We start from the raw sequence: 19,754 nt of genomic DNA, 5'->3' as shown, positions 1-19,754 counted from the left end.
CCTGTCGGCTAAGATCTTTTTGACTCGACGCTCTAAGGGTGGCTTCATGGTGATGGCGGCTCTGGTTGGCTCCTCTCAGCTAGCATCTGTAAGATCTATATGGAAAGGTTTCAGGTTGTTCACATGAAATACTGGGTGCACTTCCATCCACTTTGGTGGGTCAATTTTATAAAAAACATTTTCCACATTGGAAATGATCTTCACTGGGCCCTCATATTTACGCACTAGTCTACGATCTCTTTTTCTCAAGAACTTGATTTGTTCAGGGACTAGTCGAATAAGAACCAAATCACCAACTTGGAATTGTTGTGCCCTGTGACCTTTGTCTGCCCATTTTTTCATTCGCTTCGATTCTTTCTCCAGGTAGGCTTCTGTAATCTCAGTGTTTTGTTTTCACTCCTTGTCGAGGTTGAAGGCTCTCGGATTCTTCCTTTCATATTACTCTAAGAAAGTATGGGGTAGCCTTGATAATTATCCGATGACCACCTTAAACGGGGCTTTTGTTAGTGGAAAAGCTTTTGTTGGAATTAAAACAAAGCTGAGCAACGTCTAATAACGAAGACCAGTTCTTCTGATTGGCTTGAACAAAGTGCCTTAAGTATTCCTCTAGTAATCCATTGAACTGTTTCGTTTGACCATCAGTTTGAGGGTAGTAGCTTGAGAAGATGTTAAGTTGAAACCCTAATATCTTAAAAAGTTCTCTCTAGAAGGACCCCGTGAATCTTGGATCTCTATCACTTACAATGTTTTGAAAGAGGCCCAAGTATTTGACTATATGTTTAAATAATAATCGAGCTGTGTCTTTCGTAGTACAATACTTGTGAGTGGGAATGAATGTGACGTACTTAGAGAAACGGTCAATCACCATCAAAATAGCTCTAAGATCACCAACCTTGGATAGGCTCGAAATGAAATCAAGAGAGATGCTTTCTCACGATCTAGCGGGCACCGGTAGTGGTTCAAGCATGCCTGTAAGTTTCTTCTTTTCAACTTTGTCTTGTTGGCAAATGAGGCAAGTCTTTGTATAGTCCATCACGTCTTGTCGCATTGAGGCCAATAGTATCCCTGTTTCAATAAAGCTAAAGTGCGTTGCCAACCTGGATGTTCGACCCATGGTGTGTCATGATATTCTCTTATCAGCATCTGTCTCAGACCTCCTGCTCTTGGCATAAACAATCAGGGCCCTTTATCCACAAAACCTCATTTTCTTATCAGAAGTACTTAGACTTCCCTTTTTCAACTAGCTTCAGGATGGCACTGGCTTGCGAGTCATTCCTTAAATGATCTTCAATTAATTTAAGAATGTCTATCGTGACTCTGCTAGCCGCCATTGGGGTAATTCTTCTAAGGGCTGCTAACTCTGTTCGTCTGTTCAATGCATCGGTCACTTGATTGGTCTTTCCAGCGGTGTGCTCAAAACAAAAGTCAAACTCCGTTAAAAATTCTTGCCATCTAGCTTGTTTCACTGTAAGCCTTGGTTGGGTGAGAAAATGGCTAACGGTCACATTGTCTATCTTCATGACAAAGTGTGAACCCAACAAATAATGTCACCAAGCCCTCAAGCAGTGAACTATCGTCAAGAGCTCTTTTTTTTGGGCTGTATATTTCCTCTCAGCTTCACTTAGCTTCTTACTTTGAAATGTTATTGGGTAACGTTGTTGTAAAAGCACTGCCCTAATAACGAAATTAGATGTGTCTGTCTGAACTTCAAAAAGCTTTTCAATATTAGGGAGAGCTAAGATAGGATCCTTCATAATAGCATCCTTTAATCTCTCAAAAGCCTCTTAGCACTCACTTGTCCAACACCGTTTATGCTCTTTTTTCAATAGCTCCGTGAAGGCCATGGTCTTGCAAGAGTACCCTTCTACAAACCTTCTATAATAGTTGGTTAGTCCCAAAAATGAGCGAAGTTCACTAACATTCTTCGGTGTTGTCCACTCCTTGATGACCCTAACCTTTTTCATGTCCATTCGAATGTGGCCACGTTCGACAATGTGACTGAGAAAGTGGATTTGGGTCTGAGTAAATGCACATTTCTCCTTTTTCATATATAACTGGTGGTCTTGTAATCTTCGAAGCACCTAGCACAAGTGTTCTTGATGTTCTTCCAGAGTGGAGCTATATACCACAATGTCATCTAAATAGATGACTACAAATTTGTCTACATAGTCATGGAACACCTGATTTATCAATGTATAAAATGTGACAGGAGCATTGGTCAGTCCAAAGGGTATAATAAGAAATTTAAATGCATTATACCCTGTTACACAAGTGGTCTTTGGCTCATCTCCCTTAGCGATTCTGACCTGATGGTAGCCAGATCTCAAGTCCAATTTGGAAAAGTACTTGGAGATCAAACAAATCTACTATAAGAGGGATGGGATATTTGTTTCTCATGGTGACTTTGTTTAGGGCTTTGTAGTCAACACATAATTGTAAACTTCCATCATGCTTTTTTTGAAATAGCACTGGCACTTCAAGAGGAGCCTTTGATAGTCTAATGAACCCAACCTGTAGAAGCTCATCTAACTGTTTCCTTAGTTCGGCCAACTCTGGTAGGGCTATGCAGTAAGGGGCTCTAGCATGGGATTTAACTCCTGGGAGGAGCTCAATTTCATGATCCACGGCTCGTCGAGGAGGTAGAACCTTAGGCAACATCTCTTGCATCACCTCTTCAAATTTTTTCAACACTTTTTCCACACTATCGGGTATCGGTTCCACTCCCAACTCTTTTTTGTAAATCGATATAGCCATAAAAGAAGGTTCCCCTCTATTTACCTCTTTCTTGAACTGTAAAGCTGAGATCATTTTCTTGTCATTTTTTGGTAAAATAATGGTCGGCACCATACATGGGTGTTCCCCTAAGAATAACAAGCCGCTAACGACGGGGATAGGGATCACCTAAGCCAACATCATGAAGTCCAATCCGAGAACGACATCAAAGTCATCCATGGGAGAAACTATAAAATCTACCTTTCCTTCTCATGGCCCCAATCTAGTTATCACACTCTTGGAGCTTCCACTGATCGCAAAGGCTGACGAATTGACCACCTTCATTTGCCCACAGTCTTTGTTAACCTGGAGATCACACCTTTTTACTTCTTCTAGTGTGATGAAAGTATCGGTTGCACCCGTGTCTACCATGGCCCCGGTGGCCTTTTCATTGATCATTAAGTTCACATACATCAAGCCTCTACTCTATTCTTTCTTTATTATGTTCAGTTGGGTGTGGAGGGCATTGAAGAACCTTATTGAACCTATCCTGGTTGGCTCCTCCTCAATTTCTTCAATGCTCTCTGGTGCTTTTGTGAACTCTTGAAATGAGGCTCTTAAGGCATTAAGAACTCCTCTGTGTGGGCATTCGACCACCCGATGCGGCCACTTGTATAGGAAGCAAGCTAGTGGTTGCCTAGGCTTGAAAATCACTACGTTGTTTGTCTTGGGTTGGGTGCTATCTTGACTAAAAGACCTCCTGTCTGATCTCCCACTGAAGGGTCAGTCCAATCTAGTCATCTTTCTCCTACTCCCAAAGTTGAAGCTACTATCAGTTGATGAAGGATTTTTTTGTTTTGAGGAGCCATCATTATAATCGTGGAGACATTCAGCTGTAGCCATGGTCGTGGCCATGTCTTGCACTCTTTGTCTTTGTAGTTCTATCCTGGCCTAAGGCTTGAGGCCCTCAAGGAAATAAAACATCTTGTCCTTTTCAGACATATCTTGAATATCCAACATTAAGGTAGAAAAACTCTTTACAAACTCTCGTACTGTTCCTGCTTGCACCAAATCTCAAAGTTTTCTTCGGGCCATATACTCCACATTCTCAGGGAAAAACTAGTTTTTCAGTTCTTGTTTCAGGTCCGTCCAAGTCTTATCGGACACTCATCATTGACAAACTTGGAACGCCACCATAGCTTGACATCCCCTGTGAGGTACATCGACGCCATTGCTACCTTGTCTTCTTCTGAATTCGTGTGTACAGCTCGAAAGTACTGCTTCATGTCAAACAGGAAGTTTTCAAGCTCCTTGGCATCTTTTGCCCCCTCATAACATCGAGGTTCCGGTACCTTGGCCCTTTTTTCCCTTTCCGTCGAACTCAAACTCGATCTGGCCATAGCTATTTGTATGATGCTCACTTATGCTCTGAGCTCCTCAAACTCTTTTTGGAGAACATTCAAGGCATCTCTAGCCTCCTCGCTCACGTTGTGAAGAGTATCGGACAACTCCCGTTGGGTTGTCTCGATCTACCTCAATCGATCTTTAGTCACCATGTGAGTTTTCACTGTGGCCACCGCGGCCTCAAGTTCCTCAAGTCTCTGTTGATAATTAGGTCCACCACTTGTGGCCATCGCCTCCATTTTCTAGCATTTCTCAATCGTGCTCTGATACCATGTGCCACGGGCTAGGCTTTCTCTCAACAAGCAATAGCCCGTATGGCACTTGAATGGATGCTTTCACCCAAGTCAACAGTCAATAGTTTGATATCTGAACAAATAACCATAAGTCACAGTTAGTCCCTAGCATACGCAATAAGACACATTCATATTGAGATCAATCTCAAGCACACACAAGAAGGCACATTCACATCGACAAAAAGAAAAACACATCAAGGTAACAATCGGGACATTCGAATCGGAGGTGAATTTTATTAAAATCAAGGATATTACATCGGGACTTCCCACTATCGCCAGGGCCAGGGGGTAGCCCTTGGCGGATGGCCTAGGCCCATATTACGACCGATGAGATAGCCTAACAGTATGTTGTCCGCTCACCCCCCTAAAGAGCTTTGGAGATTTTAGAGCTATGGTACCACTAACCATTATAATGTTTGAAATAGGGGCACTTTTCCTAGGACAAAGGATCTACCCGGTCATGGCCCTATACATGGGTGGCTCATGACAACCTAAGCCCCGGTCATGGCCTTATACAAGGTTGGCTTATGACACAAGGGATCTAGATTGGCATTAGCCACAATAGTAAGGGCTTCAACTATCTCCAGCAGCTTTACCAGGTTCGATTCCTTAACTCCAACATTCTTGGAAAACATTAGCAATACTTTCCCCTTCCAATCGCGGATAACACCTCCTATTCCTGCAGGACCAGGCTTACCTATAGCTGATCCATCTATATTGATTTTCCAAACTCCTTCATGGGGTGGAGACTATTCGATGTTCTTCTTGCATTCTTTTTTATGGAGGGGAATGGATGTACTTTGGATGCTAGATACACTATTTGATGGCAGGGAATTTAAATCTGGAAATTTAGCACTTATCCACCAAGCCAGTCTAGTACAAATCAGATTGAAATGTTGTCAAATGAATTGGTTTTTTTCTTAAAGACTTTTTCATTTTAGGCTAACTAGACTGACCAAACAACAACATAGAACAATGTATCCCAAATAATCTGATGTTGATTTTTAACAGAGAGGTAAGTCCACAAATCAAAAAGACTATTGAATGAACCAGGAATAGCCCATGAGATGCCCTATTGATTGTAACACTTGCACCATATATTCCAAGCCTATTCCAAGCCAAATTACAAAAGAGGAAAAGATGGTCAATGGATTCGGCTTCACCACAAAAAGTACATTTATTTTCCATGTTCATCAGACAGCCTCGCTTATGCAATACCTCAATCATAGGAATGCCACCTTTTAGAGCTTTCTAACAAAAGACTTCAACTTTAGGAGGGGCAAAACCTTTCCAAATATATTTTTCTATAGAGACTGTTATATGTGGCTTTCTCCAGCTGAATGCGAAAAGATTTGGGTCAGTAAACGTCATTTGTGGTATGCATCCATATGAGGCAGTCTTGAGCTTCATTACAGAGTGGCACAGAATTTGGAAGAGCTATAAACTGCCTCCAGGTTTCAAGTTCCTAATAAAAAAGATTCCTTCAAAGAAAAATTTGCCATCTCCAAATTTGCCTATCCCATTCACCAGTCTTTTATGAAACCATCTTTATTAATGGTGAGAAAGTATATTCGTCAAAAAGCAAACTTTAATGATAGACCTTGAATCCATTTGTCACTCTAGAAACGACTATTAGCACCATCACCTACACAGAAAGAAAAACTAGATTGTATAATGTTAGAAAAGCACCCCCCATCCTATGTGTTTTGAATATCACTCCATATCCAAGAAAGTGAACGAGATGGATAGGAAGCAGGCCACAAATCCTTAGCTGAAATGTTATATTTGTTACAAATTACAACCCTCCACAATGTTTTTTGCTCATTTTCAAACCTAGTAAACCATTTTAACAACATTGCTTGGTTACAATGCAGCATTTTAGAGATACCTAGTCCTCCAAAATACTTACTTTTACGCATTGAGTTTCAGTCCACCAGCCTCATATTCCTTTTATTTTCCTTGTCTCCCCATAAAAACTGTCTCTCCATTTTCTTCAATTCTAATAGGACCCCTTTTGGAGCTTCAAAAAGTGACATATAATATATGGGGAGGTTAGCTAGAACTCGCCTAATCAAAGCAATTCTACCACCAAAAGATAGCAACTTACTCTTCCATATGTTTAGCATATTTCTGAATGATTCAATGACAGGTTGCCATGTAGATATTAGCCTCGGATTTGAGCCTAAAAGGAGCCCCAAGTACTTCATGGGTAGATGATCTATTTTGCAATAAATTTTACCAGCACATTTTGATAGAGTTTGTGAGTCTATGTTAACTCCGATCAACGCATTTTTTGAGAAGTTAACTTTCAGGCCCACTGCTAACTAGAAATACCGAAGGACCCCTTTGATTGTAAGAAGATGCTCAAAATTTGGCTGACAAAAAAATAATAATGTCATCTACTTGGAGATGAGATATCTATAGATCACCATTCCCGACTCTTATTCCTCTGATGAGTTCCAAGTCGACAGTCCTATTGAGTAAAAGACTCAATGTTTCTATAACCATTATAAGCAAAAATGGAGATAAAAGATCGCTTTGTCTAAGACTTTTCTGCATCTCGATAAGATTTGTTGGGGATCCATTTATTACTATTGATAATGAAGCCGAAGAAATACAATCTCTAATCCATCCAATCCATTTATTTTTGAAGCCCATGGGACTCATAATGTGCAAGAGAAAATTCCAATTGACCTTATCAAAAGCTTTCTCAAAATCTAACTTGAGCACCAGACCTCCGTTCGCTGATTTTTTGACGCTATCAATAACCTCATTTGCAATAAGAATGCTATCTATAATTTGGCGGCCTTCCATAAAGGCGGATTAAGTCAGACTAATGAGAGAACCCACTAGTTGTTTCAATCTATTTGCTAAGGTCTTTGCCAAAATTTTATGGATGCTCCCTATTAATGATTTTGTCTGAAAGTCGTTTAGAGATTTTGCACAGTGTTTCTTTGCCACCAAAGCTATAAAAAAGCTGTTGATCCCTTTCATAAGCTTTCCCATGTTGAAGAACTCTTGGAAAAACTCCATGATTTCCAACTTGAAGAAACTCAACTTTCTTTTCATAAAATTCATGTTAAAGCCATTTGCACCTGGAGTTTTATCATCATCACAAGACATAATTGCATCCAGCACTTCCTTTTCTGAAAAGGGGACTTCTAATTGAAGGGCTTGACTAAGGGGAGCACATTTGGAAATGCATTTGAGAATACAAGAGATGGGCCTTGATCTTTTCTAAAGTGCTCTGAGAAGTGCTTTTCCACTGCATTTCTTATTTGCTTAGGGTTATTAAGTTGTCTACCATTTAAAGATAGGTAGCTAATAAATAGGGATGATAACAGTTTTAGTGTGAGTTTTTTTTCATTTTAAATTTGATCTAATTTTATATTTATAAAATTTGAACTTGACTTGACTTAAAAATTTTTTTAATTTTTTCATGCTTGAACCTTATTTGACTTAAAATTAATAAAATATTATTTTTTAATATAAATATAAAATTAAATAAATATATAATTATATAATTAAATAATTAATTAAAAAATAATTTTTTATATATATCAGGTCGGTTCGAATCGAATCGAATCGAATTTACCTAAAATTCGATCTCAACTTTTTTTTTATTATTATCCGATTTGATTTGACTTAAAATTTAATTTTTTTTTTTTTTTTAAAATCGATCTTATAAGATCGAGTCAGATCAGAATCCATTAGAGACAGGTTGGGCTGCTAACCCTACCAATAAAGTTATTCCTCCATCTAGTACTTGCAATACAATGGAAGAACTTGGTGTTTTTGTCCCCTTCCTATATCTATTTCAGTCTTGCCTTTTGTCTCCACGTTTGTTCTTCTATAGCTTGGGTGCAACATAGTTCCTTCGTCTTTGCATTGATCATAGTACTGACTTCAACATTGGAGGGATCGGCATCATGTTTATTCTGTAGGCTGCTAATCTCACTATTTAAGAATTCTATGGATTCCATCATGCCACCTTTTACATAGCCTTTCGAAGATCGAATGTCCTGCTTTAAATGCTTCAGTTTTTGGTGAAGCCTAAAACCAGTGAAACCTTGCACCTTGTAACTGTTCTATTTTTCGTCCACTAGCATGTTAAATTCACCATTTTGTAGCCAATGGCTGAAGAGTTTGAAAGGCTTCGGTCCCTAGTCCATAACATCGATGCCTGGGCAAAAGGCTATGTGGTCCGAAAAAGAACCATCTAAGCTTTATTAATTAAATAATGAAAAAGAAGATAACCAGTTCGTGGATAGGAGGAATCTGTCAAGATGACTCATTGCTGGAGAGCCATTCCTTCTGTACCAAGTGTATTTGCTCCCTATTAGTGGCAGATCAACAAGCCCTGAACTTTGGACAAAAGCATTGAAGTCATTAATGGATCTAGGCCAGTCTGAAGCCCTAACTTTATCTTCTTCACTTAAGACCGAGTTAAAATCATCTGCAAAGCACCAAAATTCATCATCAGTAATTATCAACTGTGCAACTTCGTCAAAGAAAAACTTTCTATCATTCACATCATTAGGAGCATAAATATTAATACGATTAAAAACTCCAGAGAATCCTAAGAAATTTCCTTTCAATCAAATGTATCTTTCTTGAATCACAGACGATATGAGTTGAAATTGAGCTTTACTCCACATACTAATTAAGCCCCTTGCAAGGCCACGTGAGTCATTGTGTTTGAAATTTATGTCATTTTCCCTCCAGAGTTGTTGAATGACTCTATCTGATACCCGCTTGGAATTTTGATTCTTGGATGAAAACTAAAGAAGGTTTTTCCTTAGAAATCAAATTTTTAAAGGCCCTCTTTTTTTGTAATTTTCCAATTCCTCTAATATTTATTGAAACTAACTTCATTGAAACTAAGAGCACCCTATACAGGAAGAGAAAGCATGAAATTTTTAAGGATTACCTGCCTTTGCATTCTCGTCCTTCTCTATAGCCAGAAGCTTTTCAATTATATCCTCATCATCCATGTCTCCAGTTAATCAAAGGAGCTTACCAATTTCCAATGTCTTCTCAGCCTCTACTCGTAGGATTCTATTTTTACTCTTGATGTCTTCATCTGAAATATAGGTTTTCTCTAACATTTGTAGCTTCAGAAGGTTAGCTTTATTTTGTGATTGGAGCTTCTCTTTTTTACTTTTTTCCCAGCTATTTTTCTCTTATTTATTGGAACCTTCTTGTTAATATCAGAATCAAGCACTAGCATCGATTTCCTACTTCTCCCAACATTTTTTGCTTTCTTGGTTGGGTCTTCATTTAATGTTTTTCTTTTTTTAGTGGGGGCCATACTAGTTATTAGAGCCTCTTTGTTTACTACTCTTCCTTCAACCATAAACATTTCTTCAGAGCAAAGGGCCATATTGAGCCCAAAATTCTCTTCCCCGTCATTGATAGGTCTTTCCGTGTTGATCTGTTCATCTTTACAATCATGTGGATTGGGGCTAATTTGCTTTTCCACTCCTTTTTTCCATAGGCCTACCATATTGCCCCAATTCAAAAACCTCAAACTCCTTAACTTGAACAAACCTGTTTTTTGTTCAGTGCAACTCCAAATTGATACAGCCTACATCATCAATGTCGCCTTGAGAATGTCGCAAATTTGAAAAGGATGGCTTACATATTGTTGTGTTAGCTATTGTATTCATTCTCGAGAGAATACTAGTTTTTGTTTTACTTCCATCTTTCTGCATGCATGTTAACTGTTCTTCTTCCTCTCTGTATTCTCCATTGATACTTGAGTTAACCTCATTGGGAGAACTTTCACTGACATGGATAGGACGGATTTTTCCTTTATAGTCTTCTTCACACTGGAATTCCATAAAAAGCCAGGCCCTTTTTCGATTGAACATAGGATATTGTAGTGGACCCCTTTTAACTCAACATGTATTAAATTGGATGGTCAAGCGTCTTTGTTCATAAGAGATGAAACTCTTGCTACATCCAAATGCCCTTTGAATATTGTACTGTCATCAACTGATATAAAACTTCCCAAAAGATCCCCAATTTTTTTGAAGAAACCATAAGACCAAGCATGAAAGGGGATATTTTCCAACTTTAACCACACAAACTTATTGTTGCTAATGAGATCAGCTGTCCATGGCACTGTCTAAAAGAACCATTCGCTAAGCCATGTTTTCCCTTCTTGCAGCATACCAATAATTTCTTCTTTAGATTTAAACGTTAATAGCACCAAACTTCCCCCCCATCATCGTAACTGAAAAGTGAGAAACACCTTGACTAAAAATTTTCTTTGTTAATTAGAGGGTAATAATCTTCAATTTTCATATAGGAAACCGAAGCCTTAAAGCTGACAGCTTGACTTCAATTGCTCCAAAAGAGTAATTCCAAAATTTTCTTCATTTTTTTCATCTAAAATTTGACCATTAATCAACTTGAACTAAAATACGGTCAAATTTTCTTTCAAAATTGCTTCTGGCCGTCTTAATATTTTAATTTTGTTTTATTCAGATACCCTCCATTCCAATCACAATAATTGTTCTTTGTATTTGGCCGGACAAATAAACCCTTGTTTTATATATGAAGAAGCACAGTTTTGTCAAAAGTAATCGCATTTGCGCTATGGCTTCTTCCTTACCTTCTTCTTTTGCTATAATTTCATCATCTTCCAAGCATTATTATTCTACTCGTGAAGCCATTCAAGTTAGAGGCCAAAGCTGTAGAGATGAAGGTGACTCAATACCATTCATCAGCTGTACGTATTCTTGTTAATGTTCATCTTAAATTTGTGACACACATAAAGATTTGTATGCTTTTTTTCTTCTGGCAGGTAGATCAAGTAATTGTGTCGACGCGAATTTGAGTGTTCTAAGGGAGAGAATAGAGAAGGTGAAGACCAAAGAGAAGTTGGAGGGATGTTGCAGATTTGTGTATGGTTGGAATTATGCAGATGGCTATAATCATAAGGTGAAAAGAGATGGGCAGATATTAGAATTGTTTGAGCTTGTGAGTTTGGTTTGGGTAACTCTTGGCTTCACCTGCCTTACTGGCACTGTTTTCCTTTGCCTTGTTTCTATATTTGTTCATTTGAATCAATGATTTGAATTCCTCATCTCTTTCTATCATATATAAATAGCACATATATACTCCATTTCCCTAATTAAGAGATATTTGTAAATACTTAAATTTTGGTTATTAATATTATTTTCTTTTAAATATTTTTAAAATTATTTTATGAGAATATGCTATAACAAAGGTTAATTCAAAACAAGTAATAAATTTGTTTCATAAAAAAGTTATTTTGCGAAACAATACTTTCACAAAACAATATCTTAATGGAACAACAATACTACCTTTATAGAACAACAATTTGATCTAGTAACACTTTTACTAAGAGCTCCTTCCCTAAAAGTTTCTTTACTAAGAATTATAGAATAAAAAATACTTCATCGAATGTATGTTGAAAATAAAATGTGAAAATAATCCAAAATATAACAAAATTCTTAGATTAACTTCATTATTGAAATGTTTTAATAAATTTAACTCGATTGATTAAATAATTAAAAGTTTTATCTTAATTTTTCGCTGAAGTATGAATGTTTCTCATTTTCGTTTTGAACAAAAAATAAATTCTTCTATTTACTATTAATTATCACTATAAGCTAGATTCTCATTAGACCAAACATTAGCACCTTCGTAATTATCAATTTCTACCATTATGTCTATTTTATACTAATATTATGTAACTCTTATTTTGGAAAGCTATATATAAAAGCTCCCACAATTCATTTGGAGTACTTTGGCAAATTTTCTAACTCCCTCTTAAATTCTCTCTACAATACTTCCCTAATTTTTTTTCTCAACCTTATTCTCAGCCTTAATTCAATGTCTACCACCTGCTGCCACCACACTCAATCTACTCCAATTTTTTTCTTTGCCGTCTCTCAACACATGCCTTTTATATTTATTTATAACGTTTTCTCTCTTCAGCGAAAAACCATTTTACAATCATTTTTTCTAAAAATTAAATTGAAATTCTTTTATTATCTTCAACATGTTAAATAATAGTAAGCCTTTGATTAATCCTTGTAACAATTTATCTTTTTGTATGGTACTTGTTATGTGGCTATATTAATCCATATGTTACTCTTTACCTTAATGTAGCAGGTGAGGGCGTGAGGCCATGTCTTGTATCAAATGAGTTGACCAATGATAACAGGGACTTCGAACTTATTACCAATAAATTTTAAGTCAATTGGGAAACGTATGCTCATGTTTACCAGTTATATTATATCCCGAGCTCGTCAAGCGAGTGCCTGCTAATTACCATAAACAAAATGAATCCATTCAGCTATGGAGGATAAGCCATTCACTACAAATAGGAAATGAAACACTGAAAATGTTGCAATCAATTCCATTGTCTAATGTTTCTACTTCTGCATTAAACAGTCAAGAAACCAAACAAGCAAGAGAAGCACATGAACCACCATGGCGGCTCCATGCAAGCTAGAAGGCATAATCAGGAACCCAATCGGATAACATTAAACAAAGTATGGTACTAAATTGCCTAGGATAATCTCACCACCAGCTACACCAGTAACTTTTGTGGAAAAAACATAAAAGAGCATCCTATCCTAGAGGAAGAATATGATATCTGAAGTTTAAAATGTCAATATCTATCCAGTGCCATTTTGTATGAACGCACCTGCCCATTTCAACCACAACAAATGACAAGTGTAAACCCTTAACAAAGACCTAAGCTTCGATTTTAGTTATGTAGAAATGCAACAGTGGCAACACGTGATCCCACAGATCCGCCAAACATGAATGTTGGATAAGTCCTAACATGGTTCAGATATTGGAATGGGGAACGGTCTCTCTGTGTTTCTTGGTCCTTGATTGTATTTGACTCTTGGGGCATTGCAATACTTCTTTGATTGAAATTTTCCACCTCTTGCACCAATTCATCTTTTGTATGGTTGCAAGATGTAATCACCTACAAGCGACATTTAAGAAGAAAAAGATTGGTTGGAAGTTCTTAAATCTGCAGAGAGTAATACTACATCTTTCTTTTAAATAAAATTCTCACACAACTTACAGGCATGCTGGGTATAACTGAGTCTAGCCTTCTCAAAGCTATACTCAGGATTGACTTGAAGAAGCTCAAGCTCGAGTAACTCCAAGTATCGAGCAAGCTGAGCTCAAAACCTTCGTTAAGCAATGAGAAAGTGCAATTGGACTTTTGAACTTTTTTTTTCTTTTATATAATTTAGAATTTTTATATGTGATAAGTATATATATATATATATATATATTCAAAAAGCTAGCACTCAAGCTCGAGCTTTGATTGCAATGGCTCTTGTTTCACACACATACAAATTTAGAAAAATATAAATACAAATAAAACCATAAACAAGCTTGTAAGATGCTTACTAATACTCCACCATGGGCCAGCAACTTGGAAATTGAATCCCAATAAATGATCCTGAAAGGAAAAAGTTCAAGGAATTTTTAGAAGGGTAATCAAATGGAAATCAAAACAAATGCATAAGTTAAAGCTGATGAAAAATTAGAAAGCAAAGAAACAAACTACTGCTTCTCATTATACATAAGTGCAAATTGTACAATTCAGATTATGAGATTCTAGCAGCCTGGACAAGAACTTTTTGATAATCAGTTATTTGTTAATATATTTTGGTGTACAAGTGAGATCGAATGGGCAAAGGGAGATATTGCAGTAAAGATGGTGTCATTATTACCTTTTGATAGGCCCTTCAGGATGCAAGCCAATGGCATCAAGAGTCCCCTTATCCATTATAAGTTGAAACTGCCTTTCCAACTTAGTCTCAAGAATATCATCAACCTAAGGACCAAATGAAAATGGCAACAGTCAAGGTTCTTTGAGAATAATCAAGCCAACAAGAAAATTATCCATATGTAGGACTTTGACTTTCAATAGGAATATGTTTATGCTCCATTATCTGCACAAGAAACCTAAAACTCCATCTTTATCTCTTACATGAGCATTTGAAGTCTTAATATCCTGTTTTCTTCACAAAATGGATATCAACTTTGTTGTTTGGGCGACATAGTTAAGGAAGTTGTAAAGATTAAACAAATATCTAAAAATAAATAAGAATGGTTGAGAAGTATAAAGATTAAACAAATATCTAAAAAATAAGACCCAGGATGCATCTACCGGCAAAAGGGTTTCTCAACAACAAATGCAACAAAATTAAACTAATTATGTTTTCTTAATCAAGGCAAAGAGATAATGAAGTCATAAAGATAACACAAGAATCAAAGTAAGATCCAAGACAATGTCGATGTACAAGTATGTATGAAATACATAAATACACAATGAAAGAGAACAAACCAATGCATGCATAAAAAGCAATTCATTTCACATGGGAGGTAAGCACTCCAAATAAAAGAGTATGATAATACTAAAATTTTCTGGTAGTATAGACTGAAGGAAAGAAAAAAAGAGAAAGAAAACAGCCCATAATTAGATTCAGTTAGAATTCTTAGACATTCCATCCATACCAGAAACTTGATGTTTGAATATCCATCTCGGTCAGCAAGGCTCCGAGCAAGGTCAATCGCCCCTTCACTATAATCTGTTCCCGTCAAATCTGTGAACCTAAATTAAAAAATCAAAGCATTCACTTGACCATTACATAAATGCAATAATAAAAAAAATTTAGTTTCTTAACCCATAAATTTATCAGCAGGTTGACCCAAGGCCTACACATATCTTACACCACCATTAATTTAACAAAAATCAAATAGAATTGACCAACACCAAAGTGGCACACAACGGAATAACATAAATAATCTTTCCTCAGCCTTTTCTATTCAGTTTTACTTGCTCTGTTAATCCAATCACTTAACATGTCCCTAGAACACATGATAATCAGCTTTAGAAAAATCATACTTAAGATTAACTGCTTGAGAACATATTCAAATAAGATTTTAGAACAAGAATCATGCATGAAATTTCCCTTGCTTTTTTTTCTTCCTCAATTTGCACAAACTGCAGCAAGTGATGAACTACTGTTCTCCTATTATCTCTCTAGAAGAATAAGCATCATGGGTGATATGGAGAATAGACTCATTAGGAAGTTGAACTTCAGTAAATTGAAATAGTAGCAAAATAAATTAATTTTGAAGTACTCAGCCTTATCCAACTTCATTGTTTTGAGCCAAAATAATAGTGCTTTACTCATTAAAAAAAATATAACAAAATACTAGCACTTTCATTTTATTTATTTACCCATGTTGCCCAGGAATTTAAGTAAATCCTAAGAGACTTGATCGTACAGGACTAGTCCAGCTAGATATTTAGTTCACGCCACATGCTGGTTAATAGCCCTTGGCTCCAGACAGGAAATTTTATTGAGGACCAATTCACTTAATATACAGGTTTTAAAGATAATAACTGCTGCATCTGGAAAATTGCTTTTGCAGAATAAGGTTGGAGTGACAGGAAATTTGTTTAGAAAAAGATCTTAGTTAAAGGCTTGATTCAGCAACTTATTAAGGATGAAATTTGCAAGTTATGGTTTCTCCAAGTGTGATGCACACACTTGGAAAGATGGTATTTGCAAGGTACTAGTTCTACTACTCTTCAAAGGAACTTCGGCTTTGGGGATTTCATGCTGTTCCTTATGTTTCAGATTCTTACACACATTGATGCATCCATAAAAATCTTAAGCTAACTAGCTAATGCAAAAGAACATCCAGAATTCTAGAGTCATCAATGAGGTTACAGCCTCCATTACTACAGTAAGCTCTTTCTGATTAAAGGAGAAACGTTGATTACTCAATTCAAATACAAAACATGAATAAGTAAAAAATTGAACAGCCCACAAAGTATTTGATAAATATCCCAAACAAAATTATATATATATGCAATTATTAATGAGTTGAATATTCTCAAGTTGTTAAATATAACTCATTTTTCAAGCAATACTGCAAGGATGGCTACATTGCCAGATTGGAACACTTGTGCAGCTTTTTTAAATATCTCTATTGCTTTACTCAACATTTATATGCATTCTTAGATATCCATAGTTGAAACATACAAATGTAAATGAAAACCTTTCCATCTTTAAGTAATATTGCATCCTTTTCTTCAAAAAATATGCGTTCATGTCCATTATCACTCTCAATATATCGGCCAACCTAAATTCAAGACCTTAAGTCCAAGAGCACCTCTTATCTACTTATCCCATCAATCCAGCAAAAATATGTAATATAATTTTTGGGTAGAGCAATAGCATGAACAATATGCAAACCAAGTTATTGTCCAACTTGAAAGACTATACATTAATTTTATCTTGAATTAGTTTTTAGTAGCATATAATACCAGAGCTACAGGAAAAATCTCAAAGTGTACCCTTGCTTAGCAAGTTCCTGAAGGAGCAGACCATTGCCAGTGCCAACGTCTAGTACACTCCAGCAAGACAAATATTTATCTCCCTGTTCAACAGGCTCAGGCTTGGGCTCATCAACATGATTTGGCATGTGACCTTGAGAAATATCAATACACAAGCTTTTGGTCCAAGAAGTAACAGTCTCCATGACATCAGCTCCAAACCTATTGAGAGTGGGAGATAAAACAGTGAAAAAATAACCTGATCAAAAGACCTAAACTGAAATTATCATAAACAAAAGTTCTTAGAATCCTTTACTTATTAGAAAGTTATAAAACCCAGCCCAGAAAACAACTCAAAGAAAGGTATCAAGTCAGCAAGGTCATTGGGGGAAGCATTGAAATGCATATTAAATTAAATTCTATTTAATATATTATACACAAATTACGTACTTGTGTTAATAACAAAATATTTTTGCAGTAGCACAAAAAGCATGCCTAGCTTGAAGGAAAAATTACAAAGTTAAGTTAATGCTAACCAATTTTCACCAGCATGGCCATGTTCACGAAAATTCGCCAGCTCATCTGCATATGCACCATCCCAATAACTCTGAAGACCAAGCATTGATGTCATTGCATCAGCATCTGGTTCATCCTTGTCAGAACTGTGAGTACAACACAAACCATACAAGTCCATGCTAAACAATTAGTAATGATAAATATACATTCTTCAACTTTTTTTAGCAATAGGTTAAACATATAACATTGTCCTCCTATAATTCCACCAATAAAAGTCAAATCCCAAAAATTCAACTAAAAAGCCTCCATTTAGTTGTTACTTTTCCTACTTGCCAGAGAAAAGTATAATGTGTATAGTCTTGAAGAACTAAAAATAAAAATTGCAAAGCCAACAAAATGCATGATCTTTTACATTTGCAGGGAAAATATATGTTTAAATTGGCATTTTCTACTAATTATTTGCTCATTTTTAATCATAAATGATTTTGTTTTGTTCTGTTTGTTATTTCTTAATTGCAACACCCAAAACCAGCAAGTAACAAAAGAATCAAAATAAAAGCAAAGAACTTGCTTGCTTCGCAATTTCATTCATTTATACCACTAAATAATTAGGTATTGAAATGTAAAAATCTTATTATTTGACTGTGAAGAATTAAAAATTCTAAAGATTGATCGTCTGGGCAGTTTTTCATTTCATTTCAATAGCATTGATCCGCATATAATTTTTTTTCTAAAAAAAAATAAAAATTCCACTTATAATAGCCTTAATTTCCACAAAAATAAGAAGGTAACATAAACTATGAAATTTTCCCATCCAAAAGTCAAAGTAAGACAGTTAAATGTCAATTTCACATTCGGGCAAAGCAAAGATTTTTATTTTAATTGTCAATAGATCAAATCTCAAGCTTCAAAATTCAAAACCAAAGACAAAAAATTAAGTAAGCTCCGATTTCACTTTCTACAACTCCAAAACCTTTATTTACTATCTCTCTTGAAAACTCAAAACCTACCCAAACGCATAAAAACGGGGGCAAAAAAAAAGATTAGATAAAAGCAAAACCTGTAATCGGAGGCGGCACGGAAATTGGCAGCGGAGGAGAGGGCTTCGGCGGCATCAGCGTGGCGCTGCTCATCGTCAAGTGTGCTTCCGTAATCGCTCTTTATAGACCAGGAATCCGCAGCCACCGAACGTTCGTCGTCGGACGCCACTTCTCGACCGGTCTGCAGCTGTTGCTGCGACGGCGGATGTTGCTGGGTTGGGTCCGGTGACTCTTCGGGCGCCAATCGGATTCCCGCCATGGCTTTCAAGGTATTTATTTAAAAAAAAAAAAAGAAGAAATTTGGGTTAATTCGTTAGTGCAGAAAGACTGAGAGTTGATGGGTTTGCGAGTTACGACTTTGTTCTTGTTGAAGGAAAGAAGAAGATTAAGAGATTTTGAGAGATTCTTTTTCTGAAGCGTTCTTTTAGTAATTTTCAGTTCTTGGTGAGATATGCTATTTAAGTCATCTTATAGGACGATAGCTACAATAAAATCATATCTTATATTATATTTAATTTATATTTAAAATATTATAATATTATAATAAAAATTTATTCATTTTAAATAATTATTTTTAATTTTTTCAAAGTTTAAAGAATTAATTTTAATTCATAGGATTGAATTTATATATTTTATTATATTTTTAAAAATTATATTAATAATTTAAATTATATAAATATTAAAAAATAATTTTAATCAATAAATAAATTATTTTATTTTAATTTTTACACAAATTAAATATAAAATAATTTTTTTTAATTTAATTATATTTATAATATTTTTTTATTTTATCTTATCATATGTTATATATCAAACACATTTTATTACATAAAATAAGTTTGTTTATAAATTTAATATTAAATATTTAAGTGATTGGTCAATTTAGAAGTAAACCTTTTATGTTATTGAAATAAAGATAAAATGTTATTCATTTACACAATGTAAAACCTTCACACAGAAATATTAAGGTGCAACACATGCCCCTTTTTAAGTGACAGATGAAAATAAGTATAATTTTTTAATTTTTAAAATTATTTTTAGTTTTTCTTTTTTTTTTCTTTTCGAAACCTAGGTCTGTTTACCTTCATGATTCATCCTTTCTTCTTGTTCGTTCAACCTAAAATTTCATAAAAATTCAGGACATTTAGGGAGAAAGAAAAATAAATTATAATTGTGTGCTCGTGCTTCAATAAGAAAAAAGAAAATCAGAGAAAAAAAAAGAAAACCCCAATTCTATAAATATCGAATTAGAGAAGAAAATCCAAAACAAGAACCGTTGAGAAAAAAAAAGTTGGGCAGCGAAAGGAAGATACGAAGCCCAGCAACCAATCCGCCGCCCGCATCAACCTCAAAGTCAGAGGTCAAGTCCCTCTCTATTTTTCTGTTTTTTTTTTTTTTTTTTAAGTCTTTTAGGGTTTATTTTTCTTT

The 19,754-nt window shown here is 35.6% G+C and overlaps 3 protein-coding genes across 5 annotated transcripts; 1 reads left to right on the top strand and 2 right to left on the bottom strand.

The window, feature by feature from the left end:
- Nucleotides 1-1,211: 1,211 nt before the first annotated feature.
- Nucleotides 1,212-3,144, bottom strand: LOC149512990 (uncharacterized). The gene is made up of 3 exons (XM_089751130.1): nt 3,007-3,144; nt 2,512-2,901; nt 1,212-1,397 (listed from the first exon to the last, which is right to left on the bottom strand). The coding sequence occupies exons 1-3, from the start codon at nt 3,142-3,144 to the stop codon at nt 1,212-1,214; spliced, it is 714 nt and encodes a 237-aa protein (XP_089607256.1).
- Nucleotides 3,145-10,827: 7,683 nt separating this feature from the next.
- LOC149512989 (uncharacterized) lies at nt 10,828-11,489 on the top strand. Its single transcript, XM_089750873.1, has 2 exons — nt 10,828-11,145; nt 11,221-11,489. The coding sequence occupies exons 1-2, from the start codon at nt 10,971-10,973 to the stop codon at nt 11,487-11,489; spliced, it is 444 nt and encodes a 147-aa protein (XP_089606999.1). The 5' UTR covers nt 10,828-10,970.
- A 1,301-nt stretch (nt 11,490-12,790) lies between these two features.
- LOC111305774 (uncharacterized) lies at nt 12,791-18,810 on the bottom strand. Of its 3 annotated transcripts, none has more exons than XR_002692060.2 (8): nt 18,347-18,769; nt 17,307-17,432; nt 16,792-16,992; nt 14,937-15,033; nt 14,150-14,253; nt 13,824-13,875; nt 13,489-13,598; nt 12,791-13,386 (listed from the first exon to the last, which is right to left on the bottom strand). XR_002692060.2 is itself a non-coding variant. In XM_089750569.1 (8 exons), exons 1-8 carry the CDS (start codon nt 18,583-18,585, stop codon nt 13,355-13,357), a joined length of 948 nt encoding a protein of 315 aa, XP_089606695.1. In that variant the 5' UTR covers nt 18,586-18,769; the 3' UTR covers nt 13,132-13,354. The 3 variants fall into 3 exon arrangements, 2 of the variants coding, with proteins under 2 accessions (XP_022759293.1, XP_089606695.1); XM_089750569.1 differs by having other exon boundaries at nt 13,132-13,386; nt 13,489-13,585; XM_022903558.2 differs by lacking the exon at nt 13,489-13,598 and having other exon boundaries at nt 18,347-18,810.
- Between the last annotated feature and the right edge of the window lie 944 nt (nt 18,811-19,754).

Source organism: Durio zibethinus, chromosome 21 (assembly GCF_047325235.1).
Source record: "Durio zibethinus cultivar Kanyao isolate XHJ-2024 chromosome 21, ASM4732523v1, whole genome shotgun sequence".
Lineage (NCBI taxonomy): Eukaryota > Viridiplantae > Streptophyta > Magnoliopsida > Malvales > Malvaceae > Durio > Durio zibethinus.
The sequence above is the reverse complement of the archived record's forward strand: the minus strand, read 5'-3'. Positions and strand labels throughout refer to the sequence as shown.